General features: G+C 43.1%; 2 protein-coding genes and 1 long non-coding RNA gene across 10 annotated transcripts in view; 1 reads left to right on the top strand and 2 right to left on the bottom strand.

Moving 5' to 3' along the window:
- RALGPS1 (Ral GEF with PH domain and SH3 binding motif 1) overlaps positions 1-21,796 on the bottom strand; it is a 322,342-nt gene extending 300,546 nt beyond the window's left edge. The window contains exon 1 of the mRNA XM_060154324.1: positions 21,738-21,796. The gene's annotated coding sequence lies outside the window, so the exon portion shown is untranslated. The remainder of the gene's footprint in view (positions 1-21,737) is intronic.
- On the bottom strand, positions 1,613-22,063 carry ZBTB34 (zinc finger and BTB domain containing 34). 8 transcript variants are annotated; one of them, XM_060154326.1, is made up of 6 exons: positions 21,908-22,063; positions 18,926-19,048; positions 18,688-18,801; positions 15,524-15,567; positions 3,913-4,329; positions 1,613-3,572 (listed from the first exon to the last, which is right to left on the bottom strand). In XM_060154326.1, the coding sequence occupies exons 5-6, from the start codon at positions 4,074-4,076 to the stop codon at positions 2,048-2,050; spliced, it is 1,689 nt and encodes a 562-aa protein (XP_060010309.1). In that variant the 5' UTR covers positions 4,077-4,329; positions 15,524-15,567; positions 18,688-18,801; positions 18,926-19,048; positions 21,908-22,063; the 3' UTR covers positions 1,613-2,047. The 8 variants fall into 8 exon arrangements, with proteins under 8 accessions (XP_060010309.1, XP_060010308.1, XP_060010314.1 ...); XM_060154325.1 differs by lacking the exon at positions 21,908-22,063 and adding an exon at positions 21,738-21,812; XM_060154331.1 differs by lacking the exon at positions 3,913-4,329.
- LOC132523354 (uncharacterized) lies at positions 21,937-23,305 on the top strand. Its single transcript, XR_009541491.1, has 2 exons — positions 21,937-22,150; positions 22,504-23,305. It is a non-coding gene; the product is annotated as an uncharacterized LOC132523354 (long non-coding RNA).
- Positions 23,306-26,137: the final 2,832 nt, after the last annotated feature.

Genomic DNA, 26,137 nt, shown 5'->3' on the forward strand with positions numbered 1-26,137 from the left:
GGAGAGCAGCGGCTCACGCGTGAACAGATCCCCTGTGCTGAAGAGATGCTACTGCACAGCTACCACCCCCGGGGGCGATCACACACAAGGGCCTGAATGATTTTTTCCCCAAAAAAAACCAAAAAAAAAAAAAAAAATCCCCAAACACCCCCCCACCCCAACTCCATTCTTGGTATTTTAAGAGCCAAAAAAGCACGGAAAACCAGCAAACATCTACTTTTGTATTCCTCTAACTCCTAGCCTCTGAGGTTGGTCCGAATTTCGCTTTTTTTTTTCTCTTAGGTGGTCTGTGCTCTTCTCCCGTGGAGACACACTAGTTGTGAGTTTCAGGGCCAAGGTTCTCAAGCAGAGAGCCTGGAGTGCTGACATCTTACCGACAGCCTGCAGCACAAACTCACCACCAAACTGCTTACAACATTACTCTCTGCCGGAGTACACAGTACCAGGGCAATCTCATAAAGCCCGTTTTGTATACTAGGAGCACACGGGTGAACAAAATATAAAACTGAAGACACTTCCTCAAGTACTAATAAAACATTATCCAAATAGGACTCGGGTATGTTTTTATACAGTAATGTGTTTGCCAGCACATGCTTTTGAGGTCTTTTTTCAAGCTATAAACTCAAGAGAGGAAAAAAATTATAATTCACTTTTACCATTAGATTTCACATTTTCTACAACTATACTGACCTAAAAGATACATAACATAAAAATAGCACCACGTGACCAAAAAAATGGTGACACACAGAGATTTGGTGACACACAGAGTATCTTAGAGGGCTTTTTAACTGTTGGTTTCTTCAAGCAGGAAACACTGAGAGAGCGGGGGAGCCACGGAGGCTCTCATCAGCTCACACAATACTAAGATAGATATATTGCTTGCAATTCCCATAGAGTATATCTTTACAAAAAGTACAAATTCCAAGTTCTGCAGTTTCCCTGGGAACTGCATGTAGAAAAAGTTGCTGTGCACCTGAACTGGCTGTTTGAAAAGAGAAAGAAGAAAAAAAACCACAACACTGCTTGGAGAATTTTGTAGACAGAACTACAAATCCCTTTCCTTTAGTGCGAGTACTAACTCACGGTAGAGAGTGATTCGATTTAGTTACCTGGTATGTTTCTACAGTACGGAATGAAGGTAGATTCATAGGCCAGTAAAAACATTGAAAACCACTGCTCCTTTGGGGTTGACTAATATAACACTACTGTATGTAAAAAGGTCAGCACCACGGGTCATCCAGCTTACCTACTGGACAACTAACAAAAATTCCAAATGGTTTCCAACTAGAGTTGAATACATTTTATGGCATTTGGTTTATGTATTTGTTATGAAGCAGAGCTATGAACACTGTGATTTGCTTTGCTTGCTTTTGGACACAATGATTAATATATTTGAAAACCTATTAACATTCTTTTATAAGGGAAATAAAGGGGCAAAACCCTAACATATTAGGTAGGGGCGAGACAGAGTCAAAAGCCCTGTTCACATTGTATTAAATTATATATTCCTCTTACATTCACCTCAACCAGAATAAAATCAAATTTGAGAATGTATATATACTATATATATAATAATTGCTTTATTATATATATATATATAAAAATTGTCTAACTACCCCCTAAAAGTAATTTTAAATTAGAAAAGGTTACCCATTTGTATCAGCTGACGGCATCCCAGTCTCCCTCCATGGAAATGCACTGGTGCCAGTGCACACAATGGGAGAGTATGCCTCTTGGCAGAGAATGTAGGGTCAACCAGTTGGCATAGCTAAATCACTGGCAGGTTTTGGATGAAGAGTTCAGCCAAAGAGGAATACTGTCAGCCTGTGTTTTCCCTGGATACGCTGCCCTTCATGCTTTGAGCTCCTTGAGGGAGGGAGGGCGGGGGAAAGGATAAACACAATGAAGTGTTCCTTCCAGAAACCTTAGAAAAACTGCCAAGAGACCAAGAGATTTCCAGATGGTTGGGAAAACCAAAGGTTACAACAAAGCAAATCACAAACAGGCGTTGATTAATGTGCTTTGTGGGGTGCACTTCTTTACCATCTTAATCAGGAGCATCAGACACCGTGTGAATTTCCATCCGGGAATCTAGGGCCATCTCTGAGGCCGACGCATCATTTTCTAGTTTCTGTTCCACATACACATCTGTTCTCTCAGGGGACTCGATGCGACTCCTGACTTCAGCTATGCCAGGGTGGTTTTTCCGCAGGTGCTGGTTGAGGGTACCTTGGAATGGAAAGCACTTCCCGCAGATCTCACAGCGGAATGGTTTATCGTCGGTATGGCCCCGGATGTGGTACTCCAGCTGGTCCTTCCGCGTGTACTTCTTCCCGCAGAACTTGCACACAAAGGGGGTGATTCCCATATGGAGTCGCATGTGCCTGTCAAGGCTTCCCTTCTGGTTGAAGGACTTTCCACAGTAAATACAGATCAACCTCTCATTGTACGGGTACCAGTGACCTCTTGCACTCCTCTCCCGGGGGCTGCTCTCAAACCCGGGGTTATTCATCATAGCTTCACTGTCGGAACCCTGCACCAAGCCCTGCAGATCACTGTGCAGATGGACAGACAGAGCCCGCTTCTGGCGGGCACGACCTCCTCGGAAACAGCTCAGCATGGATCTGGATGGGCTGGAATTACTCAAACTTCCAAAAGCTTCAGCTACGCCGGTTGGCTGTGAAGCTGCCTGGGAGTAAGAGTAGGCGTGCTGGAGCACAGAACCATAGGAGCCCACATTCACGGCCACAACTTGTTCCCCATCAACCATCTCGGTGTGGTAGCCATCGTCTCCCAGGGAGGAGCTGTCGGAACAGCTGGGACGGTCAGACTTTTCCATCTTCACTTTCACTTCAGTGATCTGGCTCTCCCTCCCCAGCAGGTCCCCTTGCTCATGGTCCCCCTCGATCTGAATCTCGTACTCAGAGACGCTCCCACTGCTCCCTCGGTCCGAGTGCCCTTCCTCCTGTACACGGCTGCGCAAGGCTTTGCTGGGTGTCGTCTCCATCCGAAGATCACTGCTTGTGGTAGGCTGCCGTACCTGAGAGCAGTATGGAGGGGAGATCTCCACCGGGTTGGCAAAGTAGCTGCTGTCTTTAACTCCATTACGACTCTCTGGAGTCTCTTCCGCACCGACGGTCACAGAGTCCACATCTCCAACACTGATTTTTGAATGGATGCTCTCTAGGATCTGCGTGCACTTGTCAATGACACACTGCATCTGAAGAAAGCTAGCTGCAGTCAGAAAACTGACAACATCCTTCAGCTGCAAGGACATTCTTCCAGTGTAACAAAATGAAAGCAACTGTTCAAACACATTGGGATTTTTAATCACTGATATTGACAAGCCACTCATGGTACTTAATGCTGAATGGTCCCGGAAGTAGGGGGAGCTGGCCGCAAGGACTGCTTTGTGGGCTCGGAACGGCTGACCCTGAATGTGGACGATGATGTCACATAGTTTCCCTTGCAGGCGGAGCTCGTTTAGCTGGCTCAGAACGGTGCTGCTGTACTCGGGCACATCAAACTGAATAAAACTGCTGCTGTCCATTTCTACTGACATGAAGCGTAATCTGAGGAAAGAGAGAGTTTCATAATTCGCCAGTGACTCCTCACTAAGTACAAGTGGCATAAACACAGCCTTGCAAAAATACCACCACCCCCTCCATTGTAGCTACTATACCTCCTAGGGTCCGCCTGAGCATTTCTTTTCTCCTCTTACTTATTTTCAGTCTTTCATGCCTTGGTTAATTCACCTAAAGATAAATAACCTAATGATCCATTAGCCAAGTCTCCTAATTACCTGACATACATCTTGATCAAAGTAAAACATGTAACATACAGTAGAGCCATTTTAGCTCTAGCTGAGAACTTGGTATCCTTTTAAGAAATATATTTTTCTGTTTCACCTACCTTTGAGGATTTGAAGTACTCTGTAAAACAGAAGTAAATTCATTTAAAAAAATGCTCTGCCTTATTTGTATATTTCCAATTAGTATTTTGCAAGTATACAGCACACTGGATACTGAATGGAGCTTAAACCTTTTTAGAGTTTGAGTTGTTGTCTTGATGTGCATTTTTTCCCCTTCAGCTCTACACACATTTACATCCTTTTGGGTTGGTAATTCATAGCGCAATGCTCGGCCGCCTTCAGTGAAGAGTTTTTAGACAGGAGGATCAAGAAGAGTGACGGACACGTCAGGAGTGCATCATCCTCGGCTAGTGCTCACACTGCTGGCGTGCTCAGGACAGGCTGGCTGCCCTCTGCCTAGAGCCCACAGCCCTGATCACTCAAAACTACAGAACGGTGTAGAGCCCAGGCTGCATTCTCTGACCAAAACAACAAAATTAGATCTCACATTTATATTTTTGTTTTTAAAACCCAACCAATAGGGCTTCCCTGGTGGCGCAGTGGTTGAGAGTCCACCTGCCGATGCAGGGGACACGGGTTCGTGCCGCGGTCCGGAAGATCCCACATGCCGCAGAGCGGCTGGGCCCGTGAGCCATGGCCGCTGAGCCTGCGCATCTGGAGCCTGTGCTCCGCAGCGGGAGAGGCCACAACGGTGAGAGGCCCGTGTACCGCAAAAAAAACCAAAACAAAAAAAAAAAAAACCCAATCAAGAGAAATTTAAACACCTCCTGAATAAGCACTGAATCAAAAAGAAAATCAATAAGGAATAGAGCTATTTAGAAAATAAGAAAACTCACATCAAATCTGCAGTACGGGTTTAGGAATGAAGTTTACTTATATCTTCAACTTACCTAACAATGCATCCAAAAAGAGATGGACAGATATGTGATAAAGCAAACAAAATAAAATGTTAACAAGTGTAGAGTCTAGATTGAGTATACAGGTGTTTATTGTAAAATTCAACTTTTGGGTATGTTTGAAATTTTTCACAATGAAATGCTGGGGTTGTGAACTAACAAATTTTAACAATGTCAGTGCCTTAAAAATTTTTATCATTAAACAATAAAGAATAAAAATAAATGAAATCACTTATGAGGTCAGAAAAGGAACAAACTAAACCCAAAGAAAACAAAAATGTAATTAATACAGAACAGTATTTAATCACAAAGTTTTAAAATTTAAGACAAGACAATGTGCAACGAAATCTAAAACTTTTGCAGAAAAAGATCAATCAGTGTGATGATAAATCACATCAGAATTTTTCTTAACCACCTCAGAATTTATTAAAACATTTTAGTTAGAGAGGAACCCTGTGCCATTATTTATCCTAGATTTATGATTGAAATCAATTTGAAATCCAAGTGGAATGGACATATTTTTAGGATAACATAAATTGGCAGAATTAAAAAGAAACAGAAGTGCCAAAGCACAAATGATCCTCAGGCCATTCACACTGTTCTAGATGCATGCTAAAATATTTAAAGCATCTCAGTTCGTATGGCATAAGTCTGACATTAGAATATGGCAAACAGCATAAAGACCGTCAACTTTACCTACGTAGAGACTTCACTAAACAGACTTACTTTAATATCCTAAAGGAAATACTAGCAAATATAACCTATTAAAAGAATAATATATTATGATCAAATGTAAGAATGGCTATGTGTTAGGACATACACAAATGTAATCTGCAACCTCAATAAGTCAAAGGAGAAAAACCATATGGCCAAATCAATTCTATGCCAAAAATGCATTTTAAAAAGTTACTTTCAAAGTAAGGATAAAAATACTTAATAAGCTAAGAATAGAACAATATTTTCCTAATATAATAGCATCTACTGCAAACTAATGGCAACATCACCCTTAAAAAGGAAATATACCTACATTCCCCAAAATGTATTTAGTAGAACACAAGCCCCGAGCTCAATATCCCTACCTCCTAGGAATTAAAAAACATATTAGCATACTAACCCATCTGCAAAGTCCTACAGGCTAGAATTCTATTTAACTCAGCAGTTTGCAAACTCATTTAACCATGAAACTCTTCTCTCAAGGTACACATATTAATATTCCAAAGAATTAGTGTTCCCTGGCACACTCTATGGTAAACACTTTTGTAAAGGAATTCCTGCTAGTGCCTGGAAGGCTACAAGGTTGTCTGCCCATCACTTCTTTTACTTAACGTTGTTCTTGAAATTCCAGCCAAAGAAAAAAGGCAAGAGAAAATTAAGGCATATAGCCTTTAGAAAAGAGGCGGTGAAATTATCATCCAAGGGAGATATGACTATTTACATAGAAAACACAAAAGAATTGCTTGAAAAAAATCTGTTAGAATCAGGATGTAATAAGTGAAGGATTTAAAAAATTATTATTCATAAAAAACCGGTTAGGTAAGCTAATGACAAGTTACAGCCAACAATATTAACATAAACTATAAAATACCTGGGGGATAAACAAAAAATTGGATCTACAAGAAGAAAACTATAACACTTTAATAAGGACAAAAACATGCATAAACAAAGACACATATCATGCTTCTGGTAGGAAAATTTGACACTATCAAGATGGACATGTTCCCCGCAAGTTAGTTTATAAATATAATGCAGCCCAATGGAGTATTTTCTTAGAAACTTGACAAAATGATTTTAAAATTCATCTAGAACACTGCCGTCCAATAGAAATACAACACAAGCCATGTGTGTAATGTTTTCTAGCAGTTATATTGTTTAAAAGGAAAAATATAAAATTTAACTCAATATATCTAAAACATTATCATTTCAACATTAGAAAGTTATTGAGATATTTTATATTCTTTTTTTTCATACTAAGTCACCAGTATTTTCACAACACTCTTGGAATTTCATGTCTGTCATATCAAGTCTTTAAAATGTGATGTGTATTTTGCATTTACAGCACGTCTCAATCTGGAATAACTACATTTCAAGTGCTCAATAGCCCCGTGTGAGCAATGGCCACCATAATGGACATTAGATCTAGAAGAAATACTGAAAAAATTTTAGAAAAAGAAAAATACAGCCAAACATATAGATGTCAAAATGTATGAGTAGGCTATAATTCATTCATTTCGTAAATATATACTGAGAGTCTTCCGTATGCCTGGCACTACAGCTCCAAGTAAGCTACAATTCTCTTGTTGTAAATTGTGATAAGAGCTATGAGAGCTTTCATAACGGAGGAGTGGTCAGAGAAGGCCATTTGAACAAATGATATCTCAACTGAGACCTAAAGGATGATAAAGGTTAGCCAAATATTGGGGGGTAGGGAGGGTGCTGCAGGGAAAGTTCCAATTTTCCAGACAGAAGGAATCACATGCACAAAGAGATGAGAGCCCAAGTCAGGAAGGAAGGAAATATTGGAGCACTGTGGCACAGCTGGGACAAGGAGCAAGGGCAGAGGCCACAGGAGGCTGTCAAGTAGATAGAAATCAGACCAGGATGGGCCTTTGGGGGCCATTTTCAATCAGTGAAAAAGGAAGATTTCTGGAAATAGATGCTGCTTGGATAATATGAATAAATAATAATAAAGTTAGATCCCTTCTTCACAACATACCCAAAAATAACTTCAAGAGAAGACATTTCTGAGCACACAAAGGCAGACACCAGAAGAAGAAAGGGAGATTTAACTATTTAAGTAAAACTTTTATACCTCTAAAAAATATCTTTTACCAAAAAACAAAAAGAGACAAATTATGAAAAATATAACATCTATGGCAGGGAAGTATAAAACTCTTACAAATCAATAAAAGCCAAATGTAACAACTGAAAAGTGAACAAAGAATATGAACAGATGCTAAAAAAAAAAAAATTTAAATTGCCTTTAAACATAGGGATAAAATGCTTAACGACTTCATCAATAAACCAAAATATAAAAATTAACACAAGACACAATTGTTCTTTCTCAAATCGCCCAGACTTAAAAACGCAACCCAGCTGGCAGTGTTATAGGAAGAGGGGTGCTCTCACATACTTCTGGTAGGCAAATATAACAAAAGCCTTAAAATGGGAATTTCTCTCAACTCAGCACTCTGTGTTGTAAAAACAAAATCATGAATATAGGCACAAAAATTTATCCATAACTACATTCAATTACAAAGCAAACAATGGAAACAACCTGAATGTCCAACAATAAGGGAATTATTAAAGTATGATACAGCTATATACTGAATACAGTATCATCACTAAAATGACGTTAAAGAATTCAAAGTTAGTTCCACAAAATATAAGTTAGTTCCCATGAGAGCAGGAATTTTTATCTGTTATATTAACTATGTGCCAGATAACTGCCTGGCACATGGTGGATACTCAATAAATATTTGATGAATAAATATTTAAGAACACAGCAAGAAATCAGATCAACTGCAAATGAACAAGAGGGATCTTTATGGGTGATGGAAATGGTCTAAAACTGAATTACGGTGATAGTTTGACAACTTTTTTTTTTTTTTTTTTGCGGTACGCAGGACTCTCACTGTTGTGGCCTCTCTCGTTGCGGAGCACAGGCTCCAGACGCGCAGGCTCAGCGGCCATGGCTCACGGGCCCAGCCGCTCTGCGGCATGTGGGATCTTCCCAGACCGGGGCACGAACCCGCGTCCCCTGCATCGGCAGGTGGACTCTCAACCACTGCGCCACCAGGGAAGCCCTTGACAACTTTTTAAGTTTACTAAAAGTCACTGCATTTTATACTTAAGATGGGTCAATTTTATATGTAAGTTATATACCTCAACAAAGCTGTTAAAAAATCAGGTAATCACAGAATATACAGAATGATATTTCTAAAAGTATATATGTATTTACAAATATTAAATATACATAGAGATAATATTAAAGAATTATACAAAATATTTACATTAATGTGAGAGTAAAGATGTTTTATCTTTCTTCTTTGTATTTTTCAAATTTCTATAGTGAACATGTATTACTTGGAATGACAAAAATATATGTATTTTTAAATCCCTACTAGATGATAATTTGACATAGACACTGCTGGTGAGTATAAAATGGTACAAATACTTTGGAGGGCATTTCAGTAGTATCCAGAAAAATTACAAACGATCCCCCATGACTGAGCAATTTCAACTCTAGGAATTTATTACAGGACAGCTCATAACAAAAGATTGGAAACAAACTAAATTCTCATCAAGAGGAGCCTGGCTAATAAATTATGGTATGTCCATACTAAAGACTATTATACCACCAGAAAAAATGAATAAGGAAGCTCTTTTCATACTGGTATGAAACAATCACCATGATATATTGCTAAATGAAAAAGCTGAGATGCAGAGCAGTATATATGCTATTTGTATAAAGCACTATGAAAACATATACACCTCACTGTGTCAATATATTCATATATAAATATTAGCAAAATATTTCTGGAATGATGCACAAAAACAAATGGCCTCTTGGGACAGGGATGAGGTAGTTGGAAGGCCCATTAGCTTTCAGTGAATCATTTTGAACTCTTAAAATTTCTAAACTATGTGAATGTATTACTTATTAAAAATAAGTAACATTAAAAAAATTTAAGGCACCTCATCTAGTTTTTAAGAGATAAGAAAAGATCCTAATATAACCATCAGAAGCATTAATTTGGAGTCAGATATGGATTCAAATGATACCTGCTTTCCATTTGTAAAACCTTGGGCAAGGTACTTCATAACCTTTCCAAGTCTCAGTTTTTTGTTTTTTTGTTTTTTTTTTTTGCGGTACGCGGGCCTCTCACTGTTGTGGCCTCTCCCATTGTGGAGCACAGGCTCTGGACACGCAGGCTCAGCAGCCATGGCTCACGGGCCCAGTCGCTCCGCGGCACGTGGGATCCTCCCAGACCGGGGCACGAACCCGTGTCCCCTGCATTGGCAGGCGGACTCTCAACCACTGCGCCACCAGGAAAGCCCAGTTTTTTTGTTTTTAATGGTAGTATCAATAGCAATAGTCTTTGCCTTATGGGTTGTTATAAGGAATTCATGTAGGAAGCACTTAGCACAATGGTTGCTTGGCACGTGGCAATCAAGGTTAGCTATTAGAGACTTTTTTTAGGGGGACAGGATGGTGTAACAAACAGAACTGGCTTTGAAGTTAGACTTGGATATGAATCCTGGTTGTGCCACTTTCTAATAAAAATAGTAACAATGAACATTTAAATAGTTACGTGACCTTAGACAAGTCCATCAACCTTGATCTCTGTATCTAGAACATGACTAGAACAGCCCAACATGACTGTTGGAGTAGTTGAATGAGGGAAATTCATGCAATGAATGTGTATAATAGCTTACATATAATGAGTACCTATCTTGTGCTAAACACCTTACACAGATTAATTAATTTGATTCTCTTATCAACTCTGTTAGGGGAATACTATGATTGCTGCCATCTTATAGATGAAGACTCTGAAGAAAAGAAGTTAAGACACTTGCCAAAGGTCCCGCAGTTAACAGATGAACTTAGTCTGGCTCCAGGGGTCATGCTCATAACTGCACCAGACTGCCGTCTAGAAGCACAGAAACTGCCTGGCACCTGCCAAGTGGTCAAATGTTACCTATTCATTACAGCATTTTCGGGACACAAGGATGTGTAAATAGTGACTTTTGGAATTAAAGGGCAAAAGAAAGGTGGATTCAGCTTTTTAAAGGTACAGAGTCCTGGGCAAAAACCAGTAGAAAAAGGAAAACAAAAAAGCATTTCTGAAATAGTCTGTAAAACTGAAAATAGCTCCACAATGAGGTGTCTTCCTCCTTTGTGTGGCTTTTTATCTTCTTCTCAGAAAAAAGTACAGAACTACACTGGAAAGAAAATCACTGAAGAGAAAAATGAAAGACCATGATTAACACCTAAGGAGGAATTCCATTTTTCTGCAAAATGAGAAAGGAAGTGCTCCATTCTCCTCTCCTTGACACTGACGCGTCCTCTCGGCAGTGACAATGAGATTCAGAGACTCCTGCCTAAAGCTGCTAACAAGCAACACTCTCGAATAAGAGGCTTCTCAGAGACTGACACACAGGGAATTTACAGGTAACTGAAGTCCTAGTCACAGAAAAGGAGTAAAAGGCATAATTAATCACAATTCCACACCCAGGCCTGACATCAGGTCCAGCGGTCCTGAAGCAAAGGAAGCCAGAACCTCTCACAGACACATCAGTTCCAACAGAACCCTCCACTACTCTGCAATTTTCCAGCATGGGCTAATCACTGGTTCCTCGAGGGTCTTGATTTCTCCCTTGAATGGAATGTCAGTGGGCCTACACCAAAGTTAGATCAATGTTTAATTTTATCTTTAAAATAAAATATATGCATATGGTCAAACTTCAAACTATCGTACAGAAAAATATAAAATGGATAGCAAAATTCTTCTCCAGTGCCTCTCAATCACTGGAAAGAGTTTTTGGGTGTTCTTTCAGAGAAAATTATAAACATATATCAGCATAAACTGTTCTGTACTCTGCTTTTTAAAAATGTATTTAAAGGGTAAGCTGGGATGAAGTGAGAGAATGGCATGGACTTATATATACTACCAAATGTAAAATAGATAGCTAGTGGGAAGCAGCTGCATAGCACAGGGAGATCAGCTCAGTGCTTTGCAACCACCTAGAGGGGTGGGATAGGGAGGGTGGGAGGGAGACGCAAGAGGGAGGGGATGTGGGGATATATGTTTATGTATAGCTGATTCACTTTGTTATAAAGCAGAAACTAACACACCATTGTAAAGCAATTACACTCCAATACAGATGTTAAAAAAAAAAGTATTTAATATACCTTAAAATCTTTCCACAGCAGCACAAGCTCATCTACTTCAATCTCTTTTCTGATTTCATAGTATTCCATGAAATTCATATAAATGAATTTCATATGTGCCACCATGTATTCAATACTTAATCAGTCCCCAGGTGATACCAAAAGCAGGAAACCATTTAAATAGTCATAGTAGTTCCTCCTAGCAGAGGGGCTACTGCGTTAGTTTTTCACATCCATCGATAATGCCAACTTACCTCCCAAAAGGTGGCAGCAACTGTCCCTTCACCAACAGCACGTGAAGTGCCTGTACCCCCGTAACTGCTAATAATGAATATTGAACTTTTTCACCTTTGCCACACTGACAGGTTAAAAGTGGTATCTCACTGTTTTGCTGTGATTTAATTATAAATGGGGTTGATCATCTTTTCTCATCTTCAATGGCAATTTGTCTAAGTTTGTCTTCGAACTGACTACCCATATCCTTTGCCCATATCTGACTCTCTATTGAACTGTCAGAGTTCTTTGCAAATTAAGAAAACGAGCCTTTTGTCCAATGTGCTGCAAGTATTAGATTTAACTGCAATCACTAAATGACATACTGACTGGGAATTTATTTTTCTACATTTATAGGGTATGTTCAATTTCAATCTCTTACGTGCACAAAACCAAAGGGAACTCAAAGATAAATAAGAGTCCCAGTCTTGCAGTTTGATACAGGCTTACTGCAGATTCCTCCCAACTCAGAGAGAGATGGGAATGGAGTTCATTTTTGATAATGCAGAGAAGTGATTTATATTAGTTTTTCATTTAGACTAAGTTTGCAGCTGCTTCAGAAAACAATAATGAATTTGATTGTTCCACTCACTAAGGACATCAGAATCAGTATTCTTTAATTCAGCAGATTAATCACAGGTCTTTCTGTCCCATTATATCAATAGTAAACAAAAAAAATCCCCAAACTAGACATTTACATTGCTATATTTTAATTAAAAACAAGTATATATAAACTGGATATTTTTCTTCAATACCATTAATACTTATTTTAACAATACTCATTCTGGTTTTGTTTGTTAAAACTATACTTTGGATAACAATGTGAAATACTTCTTTTTAAAACATATACAAAGAGGATATTAGTTGAAATGGTCTCTGGGAAGTTCAAAATTGTCAGCTCCCCGATTTCTTCATAACGCTCTTCTGCTCATTCAACCAATGGACACACAAACTTTCTGCTCTCCAATTTCTTTAACTGGAGAATGCTTTCACCCCTCGGGAAGCAGCTCTCACCTCACACACAGCCTCTGCCACAGTCAGCTGATGAGACTGCCACCATCGGTCTCAACAGTGGGTTCTGGGAAGGACCACCTCGGACGTGGGCAGTCCTGACATTCGTCCAGCCACCTCCACACCAGCCTCAGCAACTGCCCAAGGGGATCACTGTCACCTTCCACCACACTCCTTAGCCTTCCCCCCTTACTTGGAAAAGCCCATCATCATCATCATCATCAATTACAATATTTACTGAATGCTCGACACATGCTAGGCATGTCGTAAAGGCCTTATATGTATTATTCATACATATGTATGAATTCTCTTGACCTTCCACCAGAAGGCAGGTACGATTACCCTCCCTTGAGAGGTGAGGAAACTGAGGCTCCAAGAGGCTAACTTAACTTCTTCAGGGCTGTTGCAAAGTCTGGCCATCTAGACCCCTACACAATAACCCCTTATCCTTGTTTAATTTGCCCAAGGGGAGTAGCTGGACCAGTAAGGGAGGCAGGAGAGTTGAGGGAAAGGCAGGAGGAAACGAAAGCTTGCCCTAGGTTACCTCCCTGCCCTAGGGTGGTGGCCAGGGAAAGGGACAGTGACAGGTGACAACCTCCTACCACTGCCCAGGGCTCTTACTCCTTCCTCTGTCGGGAGGAAGGAGATGAAGAAAGGCAAAAGGGAGCATTTTAGTAACATCCATCGAACTTACAAGCGCACATGCCCTGTGCATGAGTAATCTCAGCTCTAGGGATTTACCATAGAACCCTCTTTCAAGATCAAAATCTCCCTTTTTTCTAGATCTAAGTCACCGGTAGAAGGAAGGGTTATGATCAGAAAAAAGTCCCAGGTGGCCCTCCAGCTGCAGTATATTATGCCTTCCATATTCACAGCTTTTACTCCCGCTTCCCCGTCAGAGCCCTGCATCCTGGCTGATTTTACCTGCTTTAAATAAACAGCTATCTTCATATGCTAAAGCCTCTATTCATTAGAAACCACCGACCTAGGGCTCAAGTAAGTGGTCCTTTTGGTGTTCGAGGGTGAAAGTCACAGAGAGCAGATGCTGCCAAGACACAGGTTCAGCCCAAGTTCAAGAGAATTCAAAGCAGCACTGAGACTGGCATTTAAAAAGCAACAGCAGACTGTGAGGGGCTATCCAGGACTGACCAAGTAGCGAGGAAGCCAGGTCTGAAAGCACTGAGGACAGCAGCAAGGCCAGCACAGGCCAGAGCAAGACACAACCGTGAGGAGTGAAGAGCGACCAGGTTCAGGAAGAGCACAGCCACATGCTGGGGAGTTCAGGCAGACTGGGCAACCAGAGAAGGGAGGCCACTCACACAGCGAGGCAGTGTGGGCACGAGCCACAGGGGAAAGGTGCTGTCCCCTAAATTACCATACAAGCCAGCCTGGGATACTCGACCCACAGACTTGAAGTGCGAAGTGAAGGAGAAGGGTCCTAGAAATAAACATGCATGCATGCTCTGAAAAGAAAACTAAGATCTGATACAAGACCATATGACAACAAGGCTTAGCAAGTAAAGCTGCTTGAAATCTTTGCAAGCTCCCACCCAAAAAAAGCTACAGAACATATGACCACACCCAGGCATCAGGACAAGACGCTGTTCTGAAACGCTACAAACAAGGGAATGATACCCCCTAATCCAGATTCCAAAGCTCACCAAGAATAAACACATTTGACCTGAAGGAGCTTTAAAAAAGTCACACTTCATAAAGACAGGGAAACCAGCTGACCATAATCTAAGAGACAAGGCTGATCCTGGGAAGGGTGGACAGACGCCAGTTCATCGCCACTCTGTTCCTCCTCTCACCTGGCTCCTCCCACTGAGTTTGAGCAAATGAGGCAAAAAGGTAGTGAGTGCTCTTCTATATGACCACTATAGGTTCACATAAAATAAAATGCCCGATTAATGGAAATTACAGCTCCCTAAGTTTTCAAAGGTGCTGCATATTTAACAATTTCTTATAAAGCACCAGGGAATGTAAGGAGGGTCCTATTATTTTCCACTTAATGTCATTATAGTCTTCTGACACTATTTTTAAAAGACTTAACTATCACCAAAAAATAACTAAAAGAAAGCATGGGTGAATTTATTTATAATAATGTCATAGAGGTCTCTGCAAGCATGACATTAAGTCCCAGAAGCCACAAAGGACAAATACATTTGACAACATAGAAATATATAATATAAAAAATCCACCCTCCAAGCAGAAAGATAAACGACATATTGAGGGAAAGTACGTGCACATTTGACAAAGGGCTATATTATAACTCAAACAGATTTGGACTGACACACAAAATCCTATGGAAGAAGGTGCAAAAGATATTAACAGTTCAAAGAAAAAGTGATCAAAAACATATGAAAAGATGTTTAGCTTTATTCATGATCAAGTCATGTGAATTACAAAAAGAAAAAATGAGATACCATTCGTAACCCATCAGACCTGCACACATTTTAAAAGTGTGCAGGTGTAATCCTGAGGGATAATCTGCTAATATCAATTAAGATGTAAAAAGCATTCATCGTTTGGCCCACAATTAACTATTAAGAATTAAGCTTACAAATACACAGTACTTACAATAGCTTATCAGGATATGTATGTCCACTGAGCACTTTTATTTGCTATAGCAAAAAAAAAAAGAGGGAAACGAGCTCAAAATCCAGAGAAGACTTGTTCAAAAAAACAAAACAAAACAAAACAAAAAAACCAATCAACAATGAAACACTACCCAGCCATTAAGAAGAATAAATAGACCTGTATCCTTCGACATGGAAAAGAGCTCTAATATTTAGCCAAAATCAGCAAGCCATAGAAAAATCTGTATGTATATATGTGATTCACTTCATGTACTTTTCTTAAAAGAACAAGTATATACTGCTGTATCCATTCTGGAAGGAATCCCATGAAACCATTAATGTTGGTGACTTTTGGGAATGAGGACTACAGACTGGGGAAAGGGAAGGGAAACAGACTTTTATACTTTTTGAATTTTTTTATCATATAGCTGTATTATTCTCACTAAAAGTTTTTTTAAGACATGGTATAGGGTTTTTCCTAAAAATATATAATTTTTAAAACCAAGGAATCTAGGGAAAGATAGGCTGCAAATGGGTAATTATTGTATCAAGCAGACAATTATAGAGGCAGAAACAAAGAACTATGAGAGCAATGACAAGACTGATTACTTTTGACCGAAGAGAATTTTTTTTAATCAAAGAGAATAAATAAAATCTTCATGGTGGAAGTAATATTTGAACAGGACTTTGCATTTCAAATGGAACAGAAAGAACACTTCAGGCAGAGGAATGGCAGAAGCAAAGAACACTGGAGTGAAAATGTATGGTGTCTGGGGTAGTGGCCAGGGCTCAGGTACAAGGAGTGATGAGGGAAAGAGGAATGCCACAGTGGGAACGTGGATGGCCTTGAATACGAGACTGGAAATCTCAAACTGGATTCCGGTGGCAGCCAATTTGAACACGAGTCCAAAGAAGGACTCAACAGGGCTTGGAGACGGAGGGATGCTATCCACTCTGGAAGTTAGTTCCACCTCAGACAAGCTGAGTTTAGGCTGCCCACTGGGCCTCTGAACAGAGTTGTCCAATAGGCACAATTTGGGAGTAATCAAAAATTGTACTAGCCAAGGATGAATGTGGTAACATGCGGTTACTAAAAGGGAAAACAGAAAACACAGTTGAGAACAGAAGGAACAGTTATTTGCTCCTACTGTAACATGCTCACGAAAGAGGAAACATGCACACCTAGCCCTCTCCTTAAGGCACCGTTTCACTGACTAATAAAATTCTGCATCGTGCCTTTTGTTAAGCTGTAAGGAAACCAAACAGTGAAAACCAGAACCTAGACTAGTGCCATCTTCCCACACTGCAAATCCATTCTAAAGAGAACCTAAAGATGAGAAAAGACACTTAAATGTCATCTGGGCAAAACACCCACATGGGCCTTGAAATCCCCTCTACAAAATCCTTGGTCTTAAACCCTGGAACTGTTTCCCAGTAATGACAACCAGAGCAAAAGTAAAAGTGTAAAACCTAAGCAAATGTGATGTGCTGATTCTTGAGCCTCCCGTGCTGCTGAGCTCACACCCTCAGTGGTGAGCTCTCTGAGGGCAGGGACTGTGTGCCCAGAGCCTAGCAGTGTGTCTGGCAGAGAGAGGCTCTCAGCAACCTAAACCAAGCTGGTGGCTCAAAATCCATGACTGCCACCATGGCGGCACCCTCAGCTTTCAACTTTTCCTGCTGAACACCCGAGAGACGTAGGATCGTCTCACCAGCAGGAAAAATCTAGCAAGGTGGTTCACTCCCATCTAACCCATAAACACTCTAATTTGCTCCACTTCATTTAAAAATACCCTGCGACACTTCCAAGAAAGGAAAGCAAGGTTACAAATTTGGAAGTTGTTTAAGGCACCAGGAAGTACCCATTATTCTCCATCAAGATGCTCATGATTCCAAACCCAGATTTGCACCTGCTGGCTTCAGTCACTTGCTGATACTGGAGACACAACTCAAGCTAGACTTTCTCTATCAGGCACTGAAGACCTGAAGATCCCTTATCATTCCCAAACAAAAAGTCATTAACAAGACCGCTGAATGGAAGCACTGGGGACAACAGGCATGGTGACAGCAGTCACAAGGATACAAAAATAACTTTCTTAGGTATTTCTGCCTGGGTCTAGAGAAAAACTAAAATTGAGCTGTCATGAAATACAATCTAATCCTTCAGAAAGCAGCAGCCGAATAACACCAGGCCTGCATGAAACATTCTGGTGCCGCTGAAACCCAATGCAAGAAAAAAATAAATAAAATGGCATTCCGTGATGGATATTCATGAAGTACTCATCCTAATTTAAAAGAAAACAAGTCTAGAGTTCTTACTGCATTAATTCATGTGAGCCTGAAAGAACATTTTTATCCAAACTGTTAGATTTCCTACCAAGGCGTTAACATTCTGCTCAGATACAATAATTCTGAGAGTGCGGTTTCGTTTGACAGTGGAGACTGTCTTTCAGTCAGTGCAAAACATCAGAAGCTTCTTCTGAGCTTTCCTAGCAGAGCAGGAATGGACTCTTTAACCTGACTGGCAGTAACAGTTACTGAGCTCCAACTGCGTTCTGTACACTAAGTAAGCTCTCTACCTGCTCACTGAATCTTCATGACAACACTATGAGATAGACACGGCAGCTATCCCCATTCTACAGATGAGAAAACACTCAGAGAGACTAAGAACCTTTCCCAAACTCATTAATGACTGGCTGAGCCAGGATTTGAACCTGGATTTGACAGTCTTCAGAGCCAGAATTCTTATCTCCCGTAAGAATAAGATTTTAATCCAGGCACAGTGGTGAGAAGTAGGGGTTTTATTGGTGCTAGAGTCTTACTGATCACCTTTGAGTGGGAAAAAAATTTCTCATTTAAGGGTGTATCATTACACCAACACAGTGATAATTAAGGGGTTACAATTCCTTGTACTTTGCAGCCATTTCTCTGCATAATGTCCATTCTTTTTACTTCTGTCTATGAAGTGGGCAATTAGATGCTTAAAATCCTATCATGAAATAGAAAGATTTGTTTCAGTTAAAGGAATGAATAAGCTTTCTTAAGGCAAAGAACTCAAAAAAGTCAAGGAGTAGCATCTTATCTGCTTACTGCTGGCATTTCAGGGGACACCAGACCTGGGAAATATTAAGTCCCACCTCGAAAGATAAAAGGATTCGAAAAGCTCACCTTGAATTGCTTTCTTCCATGAAGTTTTCCATGCCATCAATACAACCAGAAAATAACCATTAGAAATTAAACTGCCTTCAGTTGATGACTAAGCTAAATTCAGCAGTTTGTCAGCTACAAAACATTAAACGGACACAATTAAGAAGTTTGAAAACCATTAAGCAGAATTTAAACTAGAGAAAGATGAAAATTAATGGGAATAAAACATAATGACACATTATAGATTTGTGATACTGACATTTTTGACAAGTGCTTCAGCTGGAAGGTAAAAGTAGGATCCACAGACATGTAGAAATACACAGCTCAGTAAATACACCGAGGTTCGGCAGCCTATCATTTCTCCACCTTGATAAATTTACACCTAATAATGATGATGATGAAAATGTAAATATTAAGCAGTTACTAGGTGCTATAAACTTTGCTACCTCCTTCATATACTTTTTTTCACTTTAAAACTCACAAAACCCTAGGAAATGGATTTTATTATCCCCATACTACAAATGAGAAAACAGAGGATCAGAGACATTATATAAATTGTCCAAGTTCACATGGCTAGTAAGTAGCCTTGCTGGGATTCAAACCCAGACTGGTCTGATTCCAAAGCTGATGTACTTTCCCCACAGCGTCCAACTGAAGAATTACATGATGTTTTCCTTTCCCATAATCAAGAGTAAACATTTTAATGTTTCAAAGATTCATTTTATGTTATCTGCACTCGAAGAATGAAAGCTGAAAACATCCACCTTGAATGGCAGCATTAGACGTAAATGATATATGACAGAGAAAACTGATAACTAATAAAAGCTTCTCCTTTAAAAAGGGGCGGTTCAAAAAAATTTAAGTCATTTACCAACAAAAATTAGGAAGTATTTGCATACCTATTACAAAAGCCCAGCTACAGTATTAGATATTACAAGGGCTGCAAGAGACGTATTAAGACAAAATGCCCTCAAAAAAAACACCCACTGCAGCTGGGACAAGAGCAAGTTCAGTAACCGAGGAACAAGTGCTGAATCCTGTGCTTTAGATTCTGAGTGCCACAAAGGCATGGGGGTAGGGCAGTCAGGGAACACCCTCTGGAGGAAGTATATCTTCAGCAGGGGCTTGAAGGAAGTGAAATGGAGAATTTACACAGAGGAGAAGAAAAAGGAGGCCAGGACTTCAGAAGGGGGAACAAGAGGCGCAACGCCCTCGAAGCAGTCACAAACTCACTTCTGCAGGAGACAGTCGGGGAGGAGAAGCAGCAAATAAGGTCCAAGAAGGTGAGGAGAGCCTTGAAAAGACACGGCGGGCACTGACTGGATGCAGTGTGGCAGGCAGAGGATGTACTCAGCTTTGAATAGTGGTATAAATACCTGTGGCCTTTTAGCTGATCTCCTGGCCCCCAGCCTCTCCCCTCCCCTCCTGTAAATGATCATGAGCCACCCCTAGTCTCTTGCCTCTCACCACTGCCTTTAGAATAGTTTCAACTTTGGCCTAGTGTTCAAGTTCTTTCAGAAACTAGCCCAGCCAATCTTTCCTTATTCCCTTCCTTTAAGCACCCTTCTCTACAAGGAAACTGGTCTATTCACTAACTCCACGGGATCACTGGGTCTGATTCTTCTTTTCCTATCAGAGTCCTACTCATCCTTTAACAGCCAGCTCAAACCCCACCCCCTCACTAAAGCCTTTCCTGACCACTTGGCCTATAGTAACCTCCATCTCTCCTTCCTCTTAATTCTACAGCACACAGGCTTGTCTCATCAATTACCTTTCCACAGGTAAAGTCTCAGCACCCAGTGTAAAGCTGCTTGGAGGCTGGAAGTGTGCCTCCTACGACTTTACCCCACCACATGGAACAGCATCTTGACATTTAATAAGCAAGCAAACACTCAACTCTTTTTTTGACTTCCTATATTAAGTTTAGCATTAGCATAAAGGAAGGATGGGAGAGGTGGGGGGACTTCTGAAGTCAGAGACTAGCTAAGAAGCTGCTGCGATAATCCAGATGTGAGGTAAAGAGGGCCTGACTAGGGAACAAAGAGAAAATGGGCAGATATAAACAACAAAAAAAAATTTTGCACGCAAAAACTCAGCAGGATGTGATTGACTACTACTAGGAACAAAAGCAAGGAATGAATTAGGATAAGGTTAGGTTTAGAAACGCTTCTTGGATTCATTTTAAACCCTGTCTGAAAACAAGTGTATTAAGCGGCTAAAAAGTCCACATTTGCAAAAAGTCTTCGGTGAAGCTGCCCAGTATCTTGAACCAGGGACAGCCATTCCAATTTCAGACATACACAGAATGGTAGAGCTGGAAGGGTCTTTAGAGAGCTTATCTAAAACCCTCACTGATCAGGTGGGGAAACTGAGACCCAGCATGGAAAAGGCTTGCTGAAAGCCTCAAGACTGAGACTCCCAGACTATTCATGCCCCAAGGCACAGCCGCCTAGCCTAGAAGGACACTGTTTACACACCCAGGCCAGCCCAGCCCTCCGTAATGGCAGGACCGTCTGAGGGCGAGAGTGACCATGGAGACGTCCAGGGCCAAGCAGGACGCGCCGCCGCCTGTTTACCTGGAGAAAAGCCGTGGCGTGGGGCAAGAGCTCGGTTGCAGCCACCAGCAGGGCCGACCCCGCGGCCCGGCCCGGCTCTCCCGGGGACTTAACCATCCGGCCTCCCCGTACAAAGGGGGAGCGCCCCCGGGGCCGAGGGGCCCGGAAGCAGGGGATCCCGAGACGCCCGGGCGGAGGCTGGGGAGCCCGGGGCAGCTGGCCGAGCGCTGCCCTCAGACCCGCCAGCAGCGCCCGGACTCCGGGGCCAAGCAGGGTTGGCCCCTTGGGGGCGCGCGCCGGACCAGAGCAGGTGCCCAGAGCGTCCGGACCCCGCCCGGCCTCGGCTCCAACCCGCACCACCCGCCCACCCGCCGGCCCGCGGGGCTGACCAGGCGCGGAGGCTCCCGCCCCGCCGCGCCCAGAGGGAACCGGACAGCGGCCAGGGGCTGCCACCGACTCCGCTGGCTCCGCCCGCGCCTCGCCCGCCGCCCACCGCCCCCCGCCGGCGCGCCTCACCTGCGGAGAGCGCCGCGCTCACATCGCCCGCCCGCGGCGCCCCCTCCGCCGCCGCCGGCGCCAGGCCCGTCCCCGCCGCTCCGGCTGCCGCCCCAGCCCGCGCCCCCCGCCCCCGGAAGCGCTTCTCGGCCCCGCCCCCTCAGCGCCGGCACTTCCGGGCAGGCGCGGACCGGGGTGTTGGCGACGCGGGACTGGCCTCTCTCCGGGACTCCGAGTCCGGGATCCCGCTCGGGCTGTGTCCGGGAGTCTCGCCGCGGACGAATGGGCGAGCGGCAGCCTTGGTCCCGACTCCGGGAGGGAGCGGCGGCAGCTCCGCGCATCACGGCCTCCCGCCCGCCTTCTCCTCGGCTCCCCCTGCTGGCGGGAGGAGGGCTGCTCCGCGGGGCGCGCCCGGGGCTCCCGGAGCGGAATGGGTGAGAGGCCAGGACTTTCGACTTGCCATCACCCGGGGCCTGCACCCACCGTGCGCCCAGCCTTCCGCTTCCGAGACCCTCGCTCTCACAGCCCTTCGGATGCTTGCCCCTCACCCAGGCTGCACAGCAGTTACCTGTGCGGTGGTTACCTTGCCAGACAGGGTCACCTAACTTAGGACCTTGGGCAGATTCCCTCTCCCTCAAAGCCGAGATAAAAATAACGAACTTGGGGATGTGAAACTCCTGTCACAGACCAAGTCTCAAAAAAAATGTGCATTTCCAGATCCTTGGAGGCACCCAATCTTGACACTCGGGTGGGAGTGGGAGCCTCGCTCAGCATTTTCCTGTTTCAGGCGAATTTAACACCCTTTGAAGACCTTCCCTTTACATTTTGGTGGACTCCTGCGAAGTTGTGGCAGAAGTTTATTTTCCTATTTCTGACTTTGTAATAAAAATAAACTAGGAGTCAAAGATATCAGCTCCTCTTCAAGTTAGAAAGCTGAGACTTCACCTCATCCTCCGCAAGCGGGAACTCTCTCCAGGCTCCGTCCAGTACTCACCTTACAATAACAAGGGCCACCTTTTGTTGGACACTGGGCAGGGCGCTGTGTAGACACTTTATAGACATGACCTCCTTTAATATACAACCCCAGGACTGTTAATATCCCCATTTTATCAAGGAGTGAACTGAGGTTCAGAGAAGTTAAGTGTCATCTAAAGTCACACAGCTAAATGGCAGACTTGGGATGAGCTCCCTTGTCTGTCTGACTCTAGACAGGAACTTTTTGTGGCAATGGAATGTTGCGAACAGAACTTTAGGTAACCTAACTGCAGGCACCTGGGCAGAGAGTCTCACTCTCTAATTACTATTCTTCTTGAGCTATTTCCTTGAGATCTGACCCCAAGAGTGAAGTCTGTGAACCCAAAGGCATAGGAAGACATCGTCTTGTCAGGCCAGGTTTCCTCAGGACCACTGGGCTGATTCACACCCCACATGAGTGAGTTCCTGTTTCCCCACAGACCAGCTGTGGGCTTCATCATTTTAACTGATTTTTGCTAAATTTGTTGGTAAGAACTGGGATCTTCTTGGCTGTAATAATCATATTTGCGTGTCATTAAGGATTATAATGACTGAAATGTTCCTTAGTATTTAAACTTAGTGCCACGTTTCTCAAAGTTATTAGCCATCCGTCCATTGGACACTGGGTATTTCCCTCATAGCTTTATATTTATTCCCCCACCTCACTGGGTCACTCAACTCATATATTTTTCCAGTGCCCCGCTTTTGTTGTTGTCATTTAGCTGATTATGTGTCATAATCTCTACTAACTTATTTTAGTTAGAAAATTGTCACTTCACAATTAGGGTGCATGTGTTTGTGTTTTCCCATGATGTTTGTGGCATTTTTAAATGATTTAACTTTGCCTATTTGAAATCAAAAAGAGTCTAGATGGGCTTCCCTGGTGGCACAGTGGTTGAGAGTCCTCCTGCCGATGCAGGGGACACGGGTTCGTGCCCCGGTCCGGGAAGATCCCACATGCCGCGGAGCGGCTGCGCCCGTGAGCCATGGCCGCTGAGCCTGCGCGTCGGAGCCTGTGCTCCGCAACGGGAGAGGCCACAACAGTGAGAGGCCGGCGTACCGCAAAAAACAAACAAACAAAAAAGAGTCTAGAGGGTGATGTATGGGCCTCATTCCACAGCTACCCAGTTTCCCTAGCGGTATTTATGAAATGATAAAAGTCATATTTCATCCAGTCAAGGAGGGGTTTTGCCATAATGGAGGTATGCCACATTGGCGGCTGGTGTTAAGCCAATATCTGTGTTCTGCCTTCTCTTCTTCCAAGGTACATGGCTAAACACATCTTCCAGCCTCCCCTCCATGTCATGTGTTAACTGAGATAGTGTAGAAGTGCTTGTAAAAGTTAATTCCTTTCCCCTCCTTTCCTCTTCTTCCCTTTCTTGGACAGATAGGGCCCAAATCTCCACTTCTCATCTATTCCAGATTCCTGAGCACTTAGAGAGTCAAGATAGCCAGGTTATCTGATCCCAGCCTCTCCTTCTTCTGGCTTCCACAAGGGGACCCTTTCTGCCAAAGCTCAGGTCCACTTTGAAATCCCCAGAGTCTGGCAAAGCTTATTGTCTGTTGGCATCTGTCAGAGTCTTGACACACGTAAGTCACGAATATCCTTTAAACAAAAAAATTATGTGAATTATCTGGGATTTTCTCACTCTTGCTCCCCTCACCAGGACCCACTGTGTGCCCCTTCCACATGTCTCACTACCTGAGTAGTGTGGGGCCAGCAGGGGGAGTCAGCCTCTCCAAACAGTCCCACGCTGTCCAATGACTTCTATTATAGAACATCCTAGTGGGTCAGGTTTCCACCTGGCCAGCTCTGCAGAGTAGAGTAGGTGTTCCACCCAGTCCGGGAAGAGCAGTCTTCCTGGGAGACTCCTCTGGTCCTCACTGCCTGTGTGATGGGAGCCTTTCTTCTTCATCTGTTAAAGGGCAATTAGGCTGAGGGGTGCGATGTGTGGCCTCCCCTCCCACAGCCCAGGGTGGGCAGTAGAGTGCTATGGCTAAGCAGTGAGGCGGATCCGGGTCCCCGTCCCCACTCAGCCACACAAGGTGGACTGCCGTAACTCAGCCCCACAAGGTGGACTGCCGTAACTCAGCCCCACAAGGTGGACTGCCGTAACTCAGCCCCACAAGGTGGACTGCCGTAACTCAGCCTCACAAGGGCTCCGTGATCTGAAGTGGGGCCAGGCACTCGCCCTGCTGAGCTTTGGCCTCCTCATCTGTATAGAGGGTGATGACACCGACCTCAGTGGTAAATATGACCATCATAGAGCACGGCACACACAATAATTATTCTTGGTCAGCAAGAAAGCAAGGGAGGAAAGATGGCTTCAAGAGCCTCCACCCATTTTCGAGAAGCCTTTTCTCACTTCCTGGAGAGAGAGCTTGCTCTCTCCTGTCCTCCTGTCTCACCCGGCCAGCCTCTGGGTGGGCCTGGCTTGCCTCTGATCTGAGCCCTGCTGGCACCCACTGGGCTCAGGTGTTGCCTCTGGAGTCCTTCCTCACTGTCACTTTCTTCCTGATCTGCTCTCTCCTGGTTTCCTGCTGATTCGCCACCACCACCCCTGTAATAGACTGCTGGCACTCTCTCCTTCTCCCGTGTAGTAGCCACAATGGCAATTAATGAATGACCTGTACAGTTACGAGTTTAATATCTGTGTCCCCCACCACTAGCCTGTAAACTCCATGAGGATGAGACCTTGTTTGACTTCTTTCTTGCTGTTTCTCCAGTGTTTGGTACTCAATAAATATTTGTTGAATTAATAGATAAGGAACGGCTACCAGTTTTTGCTTCTACGTCTGTGTTCCTTGAGGGTAGGGGCTGTTTAATTGATCCATTTCCTCTGCACCCTGCAGAGAACCTGGTACTAAATGAGCAGCAGTGAATATTTGCTGAGGGAAACAAAGCAGGAGTAAATGAGTGGATGAACTGAGAGACTGAACCCACACCTCTCTTCCCCTTTTCCCTGCATCACGGCTTATGACCGAGTCCCCCTGTCTGTGTAAATTGTCTCTTGGTCCTGAACAGCCTCTGTCTTGCAGCTTCCTTTGACTCACAAGGACGATGGGCAAGAAGAGAAAGATCTTCCACATTTGTAGGGTGTTCTCATTTGAAAAATAAAGTTTTCAGGAAATCCACCCCAGTCCCTGCAGAGAACACATCTACCTCATCAAAAAGGGTGGCTACCCTCCAGGAGGGGTACACAGATACATAACACTTTTTGGCCCAGTGCATTTACCTCCTAATTTCCATCAAAGTCATTAATCGCAAAGTTTCATACTTAACACTCATACAAACCGTGGTAGGCAGTGTTGTCTTCTGGTCAAGAGAATAGTGGAGACTTCAGAGTTGCTTTGGGTGAATCACTTAATCTTTTTTACCCTTTCTTACCCATCTGACAATGGGGCCT

This window comes from Lagenorhynchus albirostris, chromosome 7 (genome assembly GCF_949774975.1).
Source record: "Lagenorhynchus albirostris chromosome 7, mLagAlb1.1, whole genome shotgun sequence".
Lineage (NCBI taxonomy): Eukaryota > Metazoa > Chordata > Mammalia > Artiodactyla > Delphinidae > Lagenorhynchus > Lagenorhynchus albirostris.